General features: G+C 43.0%; 1 protein-coding gene and 1 long non-coding RNA gene across 8 annotated transcripts in view; both read left to right on the top strand.

Annotated features, from left to right (window-relative positions):
* SUSD4 (sushi domain containing 4) overlaps positions 1–5,288 on the top strand; it is a 70,897-nt gene extending 65,609 nt beyond the window's left edge. For all 4 annotated transcript variants that reach the window (XM_061475355.1, XM_061475358.1, XM_061475357.1 and 1 more), the window contains 4 exons: positions 183–374; positions 856–1,000; positions 2,680–3,062; positions 4,228–5,288. In XM_061475355.1, coding sequence (XP_061331339.1) covers positions 183–374; positions 856–1,000; positions 2,680–3,062; positions 4,228–4,256 — 749 coding nt within the window. In that variant the 3' untranslated portion in view covers positions 4,257–5,288. The remainder of the gene's footprint in view (positions 1–182; positions 375–855; positions 1,001–2,679; positions 3,063–4,227) is intronic.
* A 188-nt stretch (positions 5,289–5,476) lies between these two features.
* Positions 5,477–14,340, top strand: LOC133280551 (uncharacterized). 4 transcript variants are annotated; one of them, XR_009747223.1, is made up of 4 exons: positions 5,477–5,710; positions 6,175–6,295; positions 6,885–7,092; positions 10,748–14,340. It is a non-coding gene; the product is annotated as an uncharacterized LOC133280551 (long non-coding RNA). The 4 variants fall into 4 exon arrangements; XR_009747221.1 differs by having other exon boundaries at positions 5,477–6,295; XR_009747222.1 differs by lacking the exon at positions 5,477–5,710 and having other exon boundaries at positions 6,278–6,300.
* The last annotated feature ends 2,944 nt before the right edge of the window (positions 14,341–17,284 follow it).

Raw genomic sequence — 17,284 nt, 5'->3', positions numbered from 1 at the left:
ATGTTGGAGGTGTGTGCATCCATCTGCTGGTGGTCTGGTACCCCAGACAAACCCAACACTACAGAGAGCTTGAAGGGGATCCTGAAGTGTGTGCTCTGTGCATTTTGACACAGTGAAGCTACACAGTGGCGGGTTGCTGGAATTAATGTCTTTCTTCTTCTCTCTTTGTTCATTTGCCCAAGTTTGTCCACTACCTCCAATGGTGAGTCATGGAGACTACATCTGCCACCCGCGGCCTTGCGAGCGTTACAACCACGGGACGGTGGTGGAGTTTTACTGTGATCCTGGTTACACCCTCACCAATGACTACAAGTACATCACCTGCCAGTATGGAGAGTGGTTCCCCTCCTACCAAGTATACTGTGTCAAAACAGGTAAGGCAGCAGCAGTGGCATTACTCCTGTCCTCTTACAGTCCCTCTCTTTTAGAGCAAATCTGTCGATCTGTAATGCCTGGTGAACTTCAGCTGTTCCATGGTTAAGTGGTGGACATTGATTTTAAGATGCTATTAAATTTTGTACATTTCCAAGATCCTGAATGATACTAAATCGTTTCAATTGCTAGCTCTTCAAATGTATTTTTGAACATTTTCTGGGTATTTTTATATGTACATAAGTTAAAATCATGATTGCATGTATAAAAAGAAGTCAAGGGGAAAAAAACAAGGTCCAACCCCTGTGGCAGCTTAATATTAAGGTTGGGTTTGGTATATGGCACTGGGTTCACGTGTTTTTACAACAGATGTATAAAAGATGTCTTTGCCTAACTGGCGCTTCTGAGTATTGTTAAAGTATTAATACAAAATAACAATGGTAATAATGAAGGACTGCTTTTTTTATCGCCTTTTTGTTACAGAACAAACCTGGCCAAATACACAGGAGACCCTCCTGACTACATGGAAAATAGTGGCGTTTACTGCTACCAGTGTTTTATTAGTACTGCTACTGGTCATTTTAGCCAGGATGTTCCAGACCAAATTTAAGACACATTTCCTTCCACGGTTTGTACTGTTTTCTATTACCTTTTGAAGATTGAGGGCCTTGATTCAGTTTTCACATTGAGCACTCCTTGCTGAGGAGATGGAGCAGCTCACGAGCCTGGCAGAGACCTCCTGCTTCTGCTCTGAGCAGAAGTCTCTGAACCACTGGTGTGGATAGGCACCCCCAAAAACCCTGCAGTGGTGCTCACTGCAACTGAGATAAAAGGCAGAGTTTGCCAGATTCACGTTGGGAGTAATTACAGCTCTGCTGCTGAGAATTGCTGCTTCTGCATAGTAGAAATAGCTGGCAATATTTTTAAATACTCATTTTCAGGTGCTGGGGGACTTAATGTTTTAACTACTGTAGACTTAGTAATGTGAGTTTTAAGAAAGAATTTCTTTTTTCTCTACGGACAAATTTATATTAAAAGTTTGCTTTCTCTTCATGAGTATTACTTTCATCATGATTCATAAACATTTCCTACATCTTCCTTTATTCCTATCAAACACCAAGCAGCTATGAGCATTTGTCATTGATTCTCACAGCAGCCCTCTTAAGGGGTGGGTATTATTATCACCATACGGCTGGAAAAACAAAGGCAGGCATGCCGAGTTTTAGGCAAAGCTAGTACTCTATTGGGGTTCAGACCCTTTTCTACTTTTCACTCTGCTCAGTTTGCAGTGGACCTCGACCATGTGACCTCTCTCCTGCGCTTGCTTTTTGTCGTGTCTTTTATTCTACCATGTGCAGAAAGGAGAGGTGGAAAAAGCGGAACGTCAGTAAACATGTCTACATGCCAATGCAGCAGAAAGGACTTCACCATCTTAATGCTAAATAAGCATGTGTACATAGAAGTATACAGATTATATAAGTAATGTATAAATGTTTATATATATGTGTGCATATGTACAATATACGGATAGTAGTACATATGCATATGCATATACATACACATACCCATCTATGAAGCTCTTTGGGGCAGTGGGTTGCACTACAGAGAGCTTTATAGCCTGCACTTTCTAGCTTACTGAAATGGCTTTCTGTCTTCTCCTTTCCAGACATTTTCATGTCGCAAAGGTACCTGGGACCAATTCCCTCCCGTGATTTAACTGGCTAGTTATAAACAAATACTTTAGGGTTTAACAGACCTTCCCAATTAATGTTTTGTTAAAAAAAGAAACCAGCTTATTACTGGTTAAGGAAGCCTTCATCCTTTGAAAGTAAGACCTGAAGGAGGCCACAGATCTGGCCACCAAAGCCCTGTCATCCAGTAGCAATCATCTCAGTGTCTGTTTACATGGGTTGTAAACACTTCTGTGCTCTAGCACACATCCTTCCAGGGGTTCAGACACTTCTGACTGGTGAACTACATCTGTGATCTTACATCCATGACACCTACTGTGCACAGCAAAGCAACCGGTGCTTCTTACCTCTTCCAAGCACCCTTTTTCCCCCCCTTCTCAGAATTGTTCTTCACATTAGTGGTTTCATTTCTCCAGTTGTAACAGATTCCACCTGACTGGCAACCCGAGCAGAGCTTTGCAGCCCTGTGAAGCAACCATTTCTGTGAATGTTAATGACCTTGTAGCTTTGTTTTGCATGACTAGAAAGTGCTGTGTTTACTTAAGTTCAGCAGTTACTCCGAGGTGCTTCTGACATGCTCCTGCTCTCTGTGATAACTCATCTGTGTTTGACGTAGAGGCAACCAGGAGGGCTCCATGGGTGACCCCGACTTTGTGGTGGTGGATGGTGTTCCTGTCATGCTGCCTTCCTATGATGAAGCTGTGAGCAGCGGCTTGAATGCTCTGGCACCCGGATACTCAGCTACCGCAGACCAGGGGCATATTTTGCAGACAGAAGACCAGAACCCTCCTGCTTACCCCGGCCCCAGGATTACAGACACGCTGCCTAGTGAATCTGAGACCTGTGATAACAGGTCAGACTCCTCTGAACTGCTCCAAAGCTTGTACCCATCCCAGGCATGCCAAGCGGCAGCACTTCCTGGTTCAGATAGAACTGATGTACCCCATGGCACTGCTGGGGAGGCTGCGTCCACGAGTCCACGCATTGATATTGCAGATGGTGAGTCTTGCAAAGGTGCAGTAGGTGAGTCCATAAACAGGAGCCATCATTCATTTGTATGGTCAGAGCAGGAATAAAGCCGGCTGATTTGCTCGGTTTTGTCCACATCTAAATGTGGATGTTTTTTAAACCATACTACTCCATGGTCATATAGCTTCGTGTCTGTGATATCCTTTCTAGCTGTGGTGCAACGATTTGAATCCTAGACCAGAAGCTTCCTGTCCAGACCCCAAAACAGCAGTCTTATCAACTGGGATATCAGCAGGCACCTGTGTACAGCAGCAAAGCCAACCATCATCTTGCCTATGTTGGTCTGTTCATCTGCTCCTCAACTCCTATGCTCGCTCACATGCCGTAGCTTTCACAGCAAAAACTAGGATTTTCTCCTTAAAATGGAAAGCAAATCATGTTTTCATACTGAGCCAAAATTAGCTTTTTTATTAACAAACTTCTTATGCCTATGTGTACAGCAACTCCTCATCTGAGGCATGTACACGCTAAGCCATGGCCATGGGAGTCACAGCATAAGGCACCCACAGGACCCTGTATGACAAGGGAGATTGCCATATACTATTGTCTGCATTTAAACTGAACATGAGCATGCACTGATGCCAGTTCTTTTGAGTTCTAATGGAGCTGTATGGTGTGCTGCTCAGTGTGCTAAGGAAACTAGATTGCTTTCCCTGGAGACATTTTGAAGGAGTGGCTCTGATCCTGCTCTCCACAGTTACTAGGCAAAAAGCTGAAGCCCAGTGTCTTGAATTCAGTGTGGGTAAAGGTCCAGGTGGAGGAAGTCCTTCTTCATAGGGTCAGGGCTAATTTTTACTGATATGACAAAGGGAAGAGGACTACTAGGAGGAGGAGGGAGAAGTTACAGTGATGCCAGTAAAAGTCCCTGCCTCCTCTGAATGCTGTTTCAGTGATTAACATAAGAAAGGATGCTTGCAATTAGGTTTTTGTAGGCCTGGTTTGTTTTATTAAATCTAGATAGTCTTAGAAGGTTAATTTTCATCTAAGTGTTAGAGCGGGTCTAGAATTACTGATATCATATGTCTTGTTCAGACTTTTGCAATGTCCATTTGTAGCATTGCTAATATGAATGTCCTGCAACAGAATAAAGGGAAAATACAGTCAGCAATCAATGCTATTTCTTTTTTTCCCCTAGAGATTCCTTTGATGGAAGAAGACCCTTAGCCTGCGCAGAGACCGGTCTTCGTCGAATTGCACTGTTGAGTGATGTGAATCATGAGCATCTAGAGATAGAAAAGACTATCTGTGGATTTGGGGAGGGCTTTTTCCTACATATCAATCTTCCATGTGATGATGTCACCAGGTTAGGTGTACATCTTAATCCACAGCAGGGATAAGAGCATCAGCATTTGGAACAGCAGCAGTTTTATGAATGAATCCTGGGGATTTGATGTGAGCAGATGTAGAAAAAGAACTGTGGCTTTTTAGAAATGAAATGTATCTCTGCATCGCAGAAAGTCATATGGTTCTGTAAGAAATGCTATTGGATTTTGATACTAACTGCCTCAGCATGTCAAAGTATGTAAATTTGCTTATAAAGACTGCTTTAAATGAACTATGGACCTCTAGTTTATGAAGAATCCTTACACGTAAAAAAAAATACTAGTACTGAAACACACAAAAAGAGGAAAGATCCTCTTTGGCTTTCCTACAGTGACCAGGAAGCTTTTGATTTAGCTGTTGGTGATTTTGTTTCAGACCATGTCTGCAGAAAATATAACAGAGATGATGGGATTCATATATACTTTGATGTATGATAGCAAATATATATAAATATATATATATTTAAAAACTCTTAAAGAGAAAGAAAAGGAAAGACTCCAAGGTCACATAATGATCTGGAGATTTTTTTAAAGGCAAGGCAGAATTTATATCCTATTCAATATTCAAGGTAAAGTATCGGTATTTGTATTTATGCAAGACTTCTGTGACTACATTGCATTTGATAAATCCTGCTATAATATCAGAGATCTAGAACATGTCAAACTTACTAAAATACGTGCTTAAGAAATGTTGAAGTGCCCTGTTTCAACCTTTCTTAAGCTCTTACAAAATATACATATATATATCAGAGTAATCTACAGTCATAGCCCAGAGCACTGCCTTGTCCCTCTACGTTGTGGTAGTATTCTGAGCCATTATTGTAGAATACTTTTTAAAGAAACAATAAAGTTCCGTTTCAGTTCTTTTGACTTACCTGACTGTGTGTAGTTGGCCTTTCTTTCCTTCCTCACATTTTCAGTTTTACATTTATTACCCTGCTAGAAATGGAGAGAGTGCTTTTGGTTAAGCAGAGCACAATGAAATGGGTGAAGCAGTGGTGCGGCTTCTGTAGATGCTGCATGGCTTTTCTCTCCCCTACATGCGACACCAGAGCATTGACCTTTGTGGTGTTACAGGCTATTCATCATTTGTCAGGAAAAATTCCTGGCTGCTTCATACACTTACTGAAAGCCAAGCACATTTCCTTGACTCATTTTGGGTATTGCGCAAAGGAAACACATGTTAAAGTGGCAGTGTTTGAAGGAAGAACTCGGCGTATGCTAATGATAAGGATTGTCATCATGTGGGCCAATCCAAAGGAAAGGATGAGACTGCATTCTGATTTTATGTACAGAGTAAGCCAATAGTATTTCTATTGCCCTAAAGAGAGGATTGCTACGAGTTGCTCTGTTATGTTTTCATGATTGTTTTATTATTCATTGGTGTTGTGGTAGCATCCAGTGGCCTCACTCATGAGTCAGGCTAGTAGAATGATGGATGTGCTGCACCCATTCAAGAAAGTGTTCTATTAGCGTCCTGTCAGCAACTGTATATGACAGCAAGATGGAAATGGAGACCAGAACTGCGTGATGGAGAGGCAATTATTACAATAATCTCAGTTATTCTACGGTATCATTGATGAGAATGTAGTGATTGGTATTGAAAGATAAGACATATTCCACATTTCCTCCATGCTTGCTTACTTAAGGTTTGCATTTTTAATGCTGCAAGTGTCTCAATTGCAATCATATCATTGGGTTTATCCCAGAGCCGTATTTATTGGGCACTAGTACTTTATTTTCTACCCATTCCTTTTCAGATCCCATGGTTTCCAGAGATTTTTCCACTGTCAGTTAAAGTTCAGAACAGTCTCCCCAGCAAAAACAAGACAAGAGTGCTGTAATACCTTTGAATTGAAGCACGTCTCAAGCCTACAGTCAGTTAAGTGATTTTTGTTTCATAATGTCATTGAAAAGTATTGAATTTACTTGAGATGCACTATAAAATATTATGAAATCTGTCTTTGCTGGGTTTTTAACAGCTTGTGAAATTTCATTCCTTATTAAATTTCTAGACTTCCATTTATTAATTTCTGTTATGAAGGATTTTGATTAATATTGGGAGCCCTGCGGTTTTACAGTTTTATACTGCTGTATGTATTGTATTGCAGTTATTTTGCTAAGGGAGCCAGACAGGGTAACTTAAGAAATGTAAATTTATGGCTTATTAGACCACTTTTATTTTAGCAAGTGCACAACTGCAAATACACTAGAGAACATTGATGTATTAATATTGCTTGATAGTCCTTTGATAGCACCATACCAAATACAACTTGCAAAGGCAAAAGAGAGATTCTTAGCATTTTTTGTTTATGATGTGTAAGACTTTCTGAAAGGGTGTTATGGGGGGATTACTTGTGTGGTTGGGTTTGGGGGTTTTGCATGCTTGGGTTCGGGGGGGAAGGAGAGGACTGTTTCTTTATTTCTCCACGCGGGGCTTGAATTCTCATGAGTGGTCTGCCTACCCCAGATGCGCGCCTGTGTATGGACCCACAAGCTGATGCCCCACAGCCTGCCCAGCTCCCTGGCCACCTCAGATCAACCTCAGTGTTCTCTCAGCCTTGAGAACCCCGCAGCTCCCTGGCCTAAAAGCTCAGATCAACATTGCACACACCCCAAAGGCAGCCAGACCTTGAGGAGGGCGGATGCTCTTAGCACCTCGAGAGACCAGGGAGCTGGTAAGATCATGTCAGCGTGTTTGCCGTGCAAATGAAACCAGATGGGAGGATGAGCTTGTCTTACGCAGATCATAAGCTGTTTTCACTGGAGATAACTGGATGTGAATAAAAAAACAAGCCCAGGAAACCCTCATTCGTGAAGGGAGAATGTTGGTGAAGACAACCCACGTGCCTTCAGCAGAGGGAGGAAAGAGTGCATAATACTGAGAACTCCAGGAAAGACAAACAAGAGCTGGATTCACCCTGCCAATACCTCTGAAAATGAAAAAGGAGGAGGAGAAATGAGCAATGCGTCAGCCTTCAACACTGACTTATGAACGAGGGCTTGACCTGCAGAGTGCTGGGGGAAGGATGGGGATCCAAGGTCTCACAGCAGCGCTGCAGGGAGTGAATCACAACCTGAGCATGAGTCAACAGGACCTGGCTGATGTGAAAATGTCAAATATCAATACGAGGGTGTTTACGTGGAACTGTAACTTATAAAATGCATGAAGCAACTCTTCAGCTCCACTCAGCACTAGTGAGGCCTCAGCTGTGTCTAACATTGAGCAGATTTTTCTCCTCTTCAAGGGAGATGTGCAGCAGCTGGACAGGAGCCAAGCAGAGAGAATCAAGAGTTATTAGAAGTCTGAAAGAGCCTGTCCTCACAGGTTATGACAGAGATTATTTATGACAGATTAAGACAGTGTTCAGTGTGAACAACAGGAGACCAAAAGGGACACAGAAATGCAGTTTGCTGTAAGAAGCATATTTTGCATAGAAGAAGAAATTTATCCATAGAAGTAGGACAAGAATAATAGGCTTAATCGCAGCTTGAGAGAATTAGGTTAGATATTAGGAAATCACTCTAGCCACTGGCATGAAGCAATGGTTACAAGCAGGGAGAGTGTCAAAAACCTCTTGTTATGAGAGATTTTAAATAAACAAGGACTAGGAAAACACTGAGGTGAGATGCACTACATGAGATCTGGGGCTTCTTCTCATTCCATTCCCAATACCTGAGAACTAAATTTGGCTGATGCACTATTGGGATTAGTCTATATGGATTCTTTCCATATAGACTAATTCCAAACTGATGGTACTGGGCAAACTGGCCAGCAGTCATCAAAATGACAGCCAGAGACACTGCCTATTCCACCAATAGTAGCTTTTCGTGTTTCATGGGCTGAGCTCCAGTAAAATCCTGTCAATTGAACCCTGTTGCATTAAAGCGACATTAATTTCAGAATTCTGTCGTGTGACAACTCCAAATTTGGGATTTTCTGGTCTTCGTGTCTGTCTTAGGCAGCGAAATGAATGCCGCCCTTCTGATACGCTGTGTGCGTTAGGTGAAGTAAATCCTCTCTCAGCAGTTATCTGAAGACACCTATTGAGCTCAAGGGAAAACAGCAGCTCAGGCAGTGGAGCGCAGAGCCCATTGTCCTGTTGATGCAAAACTTGCTTCCTGTGCCTCAAAAGCTGTAAGTACAGCTTACAACATCAGCTGTCAGAGGAGGAGTACCACAGATGAGAGAAGCACGTCTCAGGCTCCTGCTCTTGGTCTCCCATGGATTCCCAGAGAGGACATGGGAGCAGGGAGAACTAGAAAGCACATAAACATCTGCCCCAAACCCAGGAGCATCTCCTACTGTCAAGGGCAAGTTCAGTCCCTTCAACACAGTTCCCAAAGGAATTGCACTACGGCAGAGGGGAGGCAGTAAGGCAGAGGGGTGGTACACCCTGCTTTGCCTATTGCTCTCCCGAGCCAGGCTCTGCAGCCAGAATAGACAGACAAATCCTTCTCCTCCAAAATAATGTATATAACTTCCTTCATGCATTAGAGATATCTCTTGTCACTACCACTACATAGAAGCATACAGCTCATTCTCCCAGCCCTGCCTTTTCCAGGAAAGATAAACATAACATAAATAACATAAAGATATGTTATTTAAGAGTAACAGAGGGCATTAGCCTGAGATTAAATTATTTGCTGTCCAGGTGTCAGAGCAGACACATAGTTCACACAGACCCTATCACAGAAATTGGACATTAGGGTGACTGGGATTCTTGAGGCAAAGGGACTGTGCTGCAGGGCAGGGAGAGCTGCTACATGAGGGTTTGTAACCCAAAAAACCTGGGTTTTCCTGGTATAATAAAGTACATTAAACAGAAACTTGGAGGAGGAAGAAGAAGACATTTTAATAAAGTCCAAGGGACACGGATAAGTTCCCCATTGTTCCCCAGTAAGAAGAGAAGGAGCTGTTTTCTTAATAGAACTGGTTCAAGAGGAAGTCAAGAGGCAGAGAAGGAAGAAAAGCTTCCTGGACTGAGGGTCCAGCAGCTCTTTTCCATCACCTCTGCATTTCAATGGTCAGACTGGTTCTGCTTGCAATAAAGGGCCTTGGTTTTGATTTGGATCCACATTTTCCATTTTACTGTGTTTGCCTTCTGTTTCCCCTCTTCTTATCCTTCTACTCTGTTTCTCCTTGGTTTTATTGTAACTAATACTATTGTTCCACTTTATCCTGCCACCACAGTCATGCTGGGAAAGTGAAACAAGTTGCTTAATTGCAGTGCTGCACTCAGCAGGACATGTCCCCTCCCTCACAAGAGGTTGCTCTTATTTGCCTTCCTCATTTACAGTCTCAGCAGAGAGGACAAGAAGGGACATGTTGTTCCTCACTCTGCTGTCAAATGGTCCATGAAAATGCTTAAAGAGGGACACTGAGGGGAGCCCACATTGCTACATGCCCCGGTCCCAATGCTGTCAGCTCATGATCTTTCATTGGTCCATATTCACTGCTGCACACAGATGCTCCTATACAAACACAGATATTGAAGAATCAGCTAATATTTCAGGGTGCTTCAAGGTAAGACATTTTAAAGAGACCCTCATTCCTGAAACTGGTGAGCTCACAGCTTCAGAAAACGGGTGCTGGCACAGCCCAGTTAGGGAACACAAGGGTGCACAGCAGGCTGCTTCATCTGTCCGCTTCCTGGTGCTCCAGTATGAGCCTCTTGTCCCTGGGATAACTGCTCAAACCAAACAGTTGCGGTTTCTAAGCTGTCAGGTCCACATCTCCTTTTTTTCCAACCTAATTAGGCCAGATTTATTTTTAACGCTCCTTGTTACCATCCCCTTCTGACTTCCATCCATCTACTGCTGAGTACATGCTGCTCTTGCCAAAGCAAGTGTCTTTCAGCAGCTATCTCAGCCCCCCTGGAACCGTACCACCCTGCGGGAGATCGCGCTTGCCACTGTTGTCCCTGCTATTAATTCCATGGCAGCACATGCTGTTCGTTTGCCTTGTGCAGTGCTCTCGTGTTAATAACCGTGCAACCGGTTGTTATTTTGTTTCATAACCATTACCATTGCTGCCTGTTGTTGATAATTCAGGGTTAATTACTCACTAAAAAGTTTAGCAGAGCAATTTAGCTTTGCTTAGCCTGTTTGCTGATGAAGACTCTAAATGTCTGCAGTCTATCACTGATACAGATGTTACTGGAGTTCTGTATAATTGGCTTTTACTGCAGCAAAAACAAGGTTTAGTCCAACTGGCAAGTCAGCTGCCTGCTTGTACACACATACTGCTTGGGTTTCCATTGGATTTTGGGCAACCAGCTGGGAGGAGAACTGCCGCAGTAACTTACTAGGTTCAATTCTGTATCTTTGCAGCAGTGTGCAGCATAGGAGCAGCTACAGAAGTGCTGAAGCTCAGCGTTAAAAAGGACATCATGGCAGCTGTGAAGAGTCCAGCAGCACAAGTAGGTTAATGGTGCTGGTGTGATCTGTCACAGATACACCTTACTGAAGACTGACATGCCTACGACAAGACTTGGATGATAATGGTCTGTCTGGTTTATGGAAAAAGTGAGGAAAAAATTGCCAAGCAGCAGCATTAAACCAATGGTGCCTCTCCGGTCAGTTTTCTCTGGTCTGGCTGTCTCCTGTTTCCTGAAGTTTTGAATCTAGGAGCTGTTACAGACAGAAGGTTTGGGATATATGCACTGCTCTCAGTTTCCAGTGAAATGGATGGGAACTGGGACACTTTCAGCAGCAAGCTGCTTCTGACCATGCACTGGGAGTCCCCATCTCCTGATACCCAGAAGCAGAAGAAAGGCCATGTGCTGCCATCTGAGGAAAGGTTGGGTTTAGCATTATACTCCTGTAGAGCAAAACTGGATCCTGGAAACTCCACCCAGCTCTCTGACTTTACTTGCATTACACTCTTTGTAGTGAATTGAGGCTGACTGGACTGGGTGCTCTGCGGTATTCTGCATTCATTTAAGCCTTCACAACACAGACAGAATGGCTGCTCTGGCCATTGCCAAGCAAGTGAAAGCAAGATGTTCTATCGGGCACTTTCTATATCCAGCACACTGCTGTCTTCATCTTTGGATGCCTGAGTATCCTAAACATGCCTGGATATCTTACTATTAAATTATGAGTGAGAAACTGATTAATTGTTCCCTGACCTTCAGTTTCTTCATTGAGACTGTGTCACCAAACAATATTTTATGTCACCAGGAGACAGCAGATGTAAATCAAATATCTGCCTGCTCCAGAATATCTAACAAGGGAGGAAATTACTTCCATCCGTTAACACAGCAGATTTTAGAGAGGATTTTCTGCCTTCCAAATTCAGTTTTAAAATGCAGGCTCACTGCACAGGCACAGGTCTGCCTGTTGGTGTCCAGCACAAGGGGCATTGCCTCAGTTTGCCTGCAGCACTGGCAAGAACAACCTGCCGCTGTCTCCCATCGTCTAAATGTTTTTTTATGACTATGTAAATTAAAAACTGTAAGTGAAAATATCCAAGATGAATTTAGGTTCTGGGTTTCTCTAGAAGGAAATGTAGCGGGTATCCTTTCTCAGTAAATTCTAACAGAATAAAATATAACATATAATAAATTCTCAATAAAATCTAATTCTCAATAAATCTCTTCATCGGGGACTGTAGCGCTAGGACAAGAGGTAATTGGTTCAAACTGAAACAGGGGAAGTTCAGGTTAGATCTAAGGAAGAAGTTCTTTACTGTAAGGGTGGTGAGGCACTGGAACGGGTTGCCCAAGGAAGTTGTGAATGCTCCATCCCTGCCAGTGCTCAAAGGCCAGGTTGGACAGAGCCTTGGGTGACGTGGTCTAGTGTGAGGTGTCCCTGCCCATGGCAGAGAGCTGGAACAAGGTGATCTTAAGGTCCTTCCCAACCCAAACCATTCTATGATTCTAAATTAAATGATAACTCAACTGGCTCTAAAGAAGGCTGTCCCCCATGCACTTCACTTCTGCTGTCCAAGACTGAACATGCAGTAAGTAGAGAGGGGACTTTCTTCCCCAAATAATTAGCAAGAAATGACAATGGGCCTTGGATCTCTGAGAGCACCCGTGATTACAGCACATAACATCTGCATACCTTAACTGGGATGCCAATGCCTTTGCATGCAATGGGGAGAGAGCAGTGCTCTGCCCCCCATGCCATCTTGTGCCCCTACTTTGCTCAGGTACGCTGGGCATAGCAGCCCCCACTGAACCTGGTGCATTTACCAGGTGCCCTGTGGCAGTGCTTTGTAAGTTCTTTCCCTTGTTTTGTCCTTTTAGGTTTTTGCATCGGCAGCATTCAACACTACCAGTTCACTCTATTAGCATGGTCTTTGGGCTCAGCTGTATGAGGCAGTATTTTCAACTCGCATCAGCTCCAAAGCAAGTGCAAAAAAACCCCAGTAACAACAACAAAAGGACTTAGAGGAAAAAAAAATCAAGCTCAGGACTAGCCTTGTTGTTGTGCTGTCCATGTGCATTCATTTTTCAGTTCAGATTAGTCATGCACTTAAGGGATAGGAAGTTCACAAAAGGGCAGCCAAATCTCATGTTCAGAACCGGGGCGCTGGAAGGAAAAACCAGCATGCGAACCAGACAAATACGAGCCCACGATTGCATTGAAATCTCAAAGGTTAATGCAAGATGTGTTCAGAACTGCTTTTGGTGGGGAAAAAAAGCCCAGCCTGTGCCATGCAATTACACATTAAAGCTCTGTGGAAAAGATTTGTTTACTGAATGAGAAAGGCACACACGCCAGGCTGCTGGGCCGAGAGTCCTGTGCAATCATCACAGGCTGCAACACAAACACAACAGTCTGAAGACCTTTGACATTTGATGAGTGCTTTTCTCTTACAGAGTGAGGTGAGTTTGGACCTTAAAAGGAAAATGAGCTAAGCTGCTTTAATTAGTAGGGCCAGAGAGAAAGAAATGAAGAATGACTCTGGAGAGAGGTAAGTACATGCAAAAGCTCGCAGGGAAACTGATGCCAAGCAGATTGGAATAAATATCAACTATAGATGGACTCATGCGTGCAGATGCCAAAACCAACTGTTTCTATGTAATTCCAAAAAGGAAATGCAAAAGAACTTCAAAAGCACAAATCTGTGATAACTGGGAAACACTCTACTTGAGTATATTTACCTATTGGCACGGTCATAAAGAATTGATTCTGCTCTCTCAGAAACAACAGCTGTTCACTGCTTAAGGCTGTTACTGGATTTGCACCATGTAACCTAGCACAAAAGAGACCCAACTTTATGCTATTGTGGCCCATCTGTACTGGGCCTTGATCCACACAGCTCCGTCAGTACGATTAGTGGTGAGCTAGCCAGCAACACTAGTGACAAATGTGACTAGACAGAAAGTTGTCTCAGATGCACAAAGAAAATGAAAAATACCAGCAATCTGTGGGGCTATTTTCAGGCAAATGTGATTTGTGAGGTGGTGGTTGCTTCACAGGCAGCGAGTCACGGAAGCTTAGCCTCTGCAGCATCTTCCTTAGGCAGCACTTCCCATAGCAGTATCAGGTGTAGATAAGAGCAGTGTTTTAGGGCTTGTGCTGATAGCACAGTGAGCAGAACCTGCTGTCAAGCCAGAACAGGTAGGGAGAACACAGGCCATACGAAAGGGAAACACACTTCATGTCAGAAAGGTTGGACTCTCAGATGCGGATGAAGCCAGAAGCAGTGTGACATCCTGCCCCATGTTACCCGGCATAAAAGCAGGAGTGGAAGCAGCACTGGTTGAAGCTTGGCTACACTGGGCATCAAGTGAGATGGAATGAGATGCAGCACAACTGCTGTATCTTTCTATCCTGGTATTCTGGTATAAAGACTTATTTAGGTTATTATTCTGATGCCTGCAGGAATCTTCCCGTATGAAGAAGCAAATGTTTTTTCTCTATTATATGCTTTGTTAATAAAACACTTTGAAGATTCGTAGGTTAACATTCCTGGGAGCGCAAGAAGTGATGTGCTGTCTTTATGCTCTCCTCATGCTTTGTGTTTTTGAGCAGTACAACATGACATGTTGCAATTCATCTGTCATTTTCACATTTGGAGAAGTGGTCAGAATGGAGCAATCCAGCCCTGTCAGCTGAATGCACTGTTGCTAACTGACAGATGTCTTGAGTGCAACAGGAGGCGTGAAGCTGTTGTGGAGGCGCTGACTTGTAAACCCCAGTTGCGTGCAGAACCTTGGCATATTGTCAGCATGTACAGCTTTCAATTTCAAGGGACATTTCCTTTGGTGTTACCCGTGAGTTTTGTTTAACCTTCATCTTCCCTTTTTGTTAACGCTGCAGGAATTATTTCTTGGGGCTGTCTCCTGTCTTACTTCATGCTGCATGTGCCCTGTGATTCCCAGGGGGTTCTGTGGGTATAGACCTGAGCTTACACCAGTGCAGTCACATACAAATAGCAGACAATGCAATAGCATGAAAGCTGTCACAGGCCATTTTACTACAGCCCCAGTGTTTGAAAGGTTAGCTAGTTAATTTAGTTCTTATAAAATCACGTTATTTGCACAATACAGGGAACAGCCACCTGGCCAGCAGGTGCTGCCTAAACAAAGGTCTCCTCCTACTCTTGAGTGTCCCCAAGGGGAAGCTGCCCCTGCATCTGGCTGGCCTGGCAGCAGAGCCCAAACTAGGGGTTTGCCCTCTACATCTGTGGAGGGCAGACAATCCAGGGCTGTCTTTCATATTTTTTACCGATCTATGTATTTATTTTCAAGCCTGGGATTACATTTTCCTCGTACAACCCACTCAGAAATTATCCTTTGGCATGTTTTTACCTTATTTTTAAGAATCCAAAGCAGGGAAAGCACAGCCCTGAGCCTTTTTGCCGAGATCCAACCGTGCTAATTTCAACAGATGACACCAGCTTCAACGTGTGTTAAAATGAAAACATGGACATTCTCAAGCTAAAATGTAAGATATTGAATTCTTCTTATGTTGAGACTGATGAAACACTTTCTTCAGTTGATCAGACTTTGCTCAGTTAAACCTTACTCGTCTTGCTTGTCTCCTTTGCTCAAATTAACACAGACATATTTGTAATTGAACTCAGTGGTAGCCAAGGCTATAAAGGCATATAAATGGAAAAACCTGCCTCTCCAAAGCCTGCAGTCTCACTAGGAATGAAGCTCACAGAAGCACATTCAAATCAAAATCAATGCTACCTGCACCAGCAAGAAAATCACTTGCAGAGGCTCATTCTGGAGCCTTCACTATGCACAAAGAGAGAATAATTATCTTTGTCCACAGAGCAGATAGAACAAGAAAGGCTAAATTTCTACATGTAAAACTGTTGAGTTCTCAGCCTTGACAAAAGCTTTCTGAAACACTTCAGTAATTCCCCACATACTCAACACACCCCACGCTGGCTGTTGTTGCTGCTGTTAGGCTGGAGGTTTATGGAGGAGATCACAGATTTCCCTATGTTTGGTGTGAAATCCAGGTGGGGGAAAATAAAAATCAAGTAATTCTTGGTATTTAATCTGTTAATTCTAACTGAGACTCGTGACATAAAGGAACTTAATGCCATCACCTATGCAAGATATAAAATACGTGTCTCCAGAAATAGCAACCTTGTTGCAGTGCTGATCCTATGTGGGTGGGAGCCTGCTTTTAGAAGGAGCTTGTGCGAAATGCTCATGTATTTCACCTGCCTTTTGTTCACACTAGGTGAGCCCAGAGGTACGATAAGACACAGATTTGGTAAGTATCTTACATGTAAGAAATCAGTAATTTGATGCATTAATCACTAGAGTGCAATTATAGACCTTAATTTAGGAGGCGTTAGTCCTTTGCCATAGGTAAGCTTCAGTGGCTATTAGAATTTCATAGTCTGAGTTCACTGCAACTGGCAAATGTTGTTTGCACAACCAGCACACACAAGGGCCTGGTTTTTGGCTGGAAGCACATTTTTTCACTATTAAATCCACTCCATTAAATACAAGTGAGCACCTGTTCAGGCCTCATTTCAATAAAGATTATATCCCAGTTGCATTTTAAGGGGGGTTATAAAGAATGCACATTATTAATGTCTTTTATTAGTATGTTTAAAAGGGAATGGGATACACTGGAAATATTACAAGCACATCAGTAGAAGACATCGTAGCTGGTGATAAACCGTGGCAATAAATAGCCTACTGACCTGTTGCAGTCCTTATCAAAATATGAGGCAAATGACTATTTGTCACAAAATCTGTTAAAGCTTTTACAGACACTCCATAAATAAAACCTTCATATATAGTATGTTCTTGAAATGAGTAATGTGATTAAAATTAGGTAGCTACATGCTTGATTTCAAGCAGCTGCATAAATCTAGGACACGGTAAAATTCTGTGCATAATTGTTCCTAATTGTTGATGGTTTCATGTGGAGAGTGGAGAGGATACACTTTCTTTTCCCTCCTTCCTAATCCATTACAGTATCTACTAGGTGTCTAGCTCACCCTGTGTGTGGGACTTGCATAAGATAATGGAGGAGCAACAAACATCTCTCTGCTTAACACAGACACCTTGACAGCAAGCCAGCTTTTGTTTTAGTTTGCATCATTTCTTGCAAGTGACAGAACAACACAAGATGCTTGTGTAGGTTTGCCTTTTGCCACCCAAATCTATCATGCTCATCTGCATCATTTGGAATGACATTACTCCCTCTGTGCAGGAAGGCACTTAAAGATGTCAGAACAGCGCTACAGAAAATGCGGCTGCAGAAACAGACAGCTGCTTCCCTTCTCTCCGAGTTACAAGCAGCACAATAGCTGAATATATTGGCACCTTTTAGAGTTCTGTGATTTACACATTTTAAACTTGGGGGGTTTCAATAACCAAATCAAGATGACTTAATCCAGAAGCAAGTCTGCAGTTGTAATAATAGTGGGCGAGC

Source organism: Pezoporus flaviventris, unplaced genomic scaffold (genome assembly GCF_033815535.1).
Source record: "Pezoporus flaviventris isolate CSIRO_AGI_PZ_B2104156 unplaced genomic scaffold, CSIRO_AGI_Pfla_v1 ptg000083l, whole genome shotgun sequence".
In the NCBI taxonomy this organism is placed as follows: Eukaryota; Metazoa; Chordata; class Aves; order Psittaciformes; family Psittacidae; genus Pezoporus; species Pezoporus flaviventris.
This window is presented reverse-complemented; position numbering and strand designations above follow the sequence as displayed.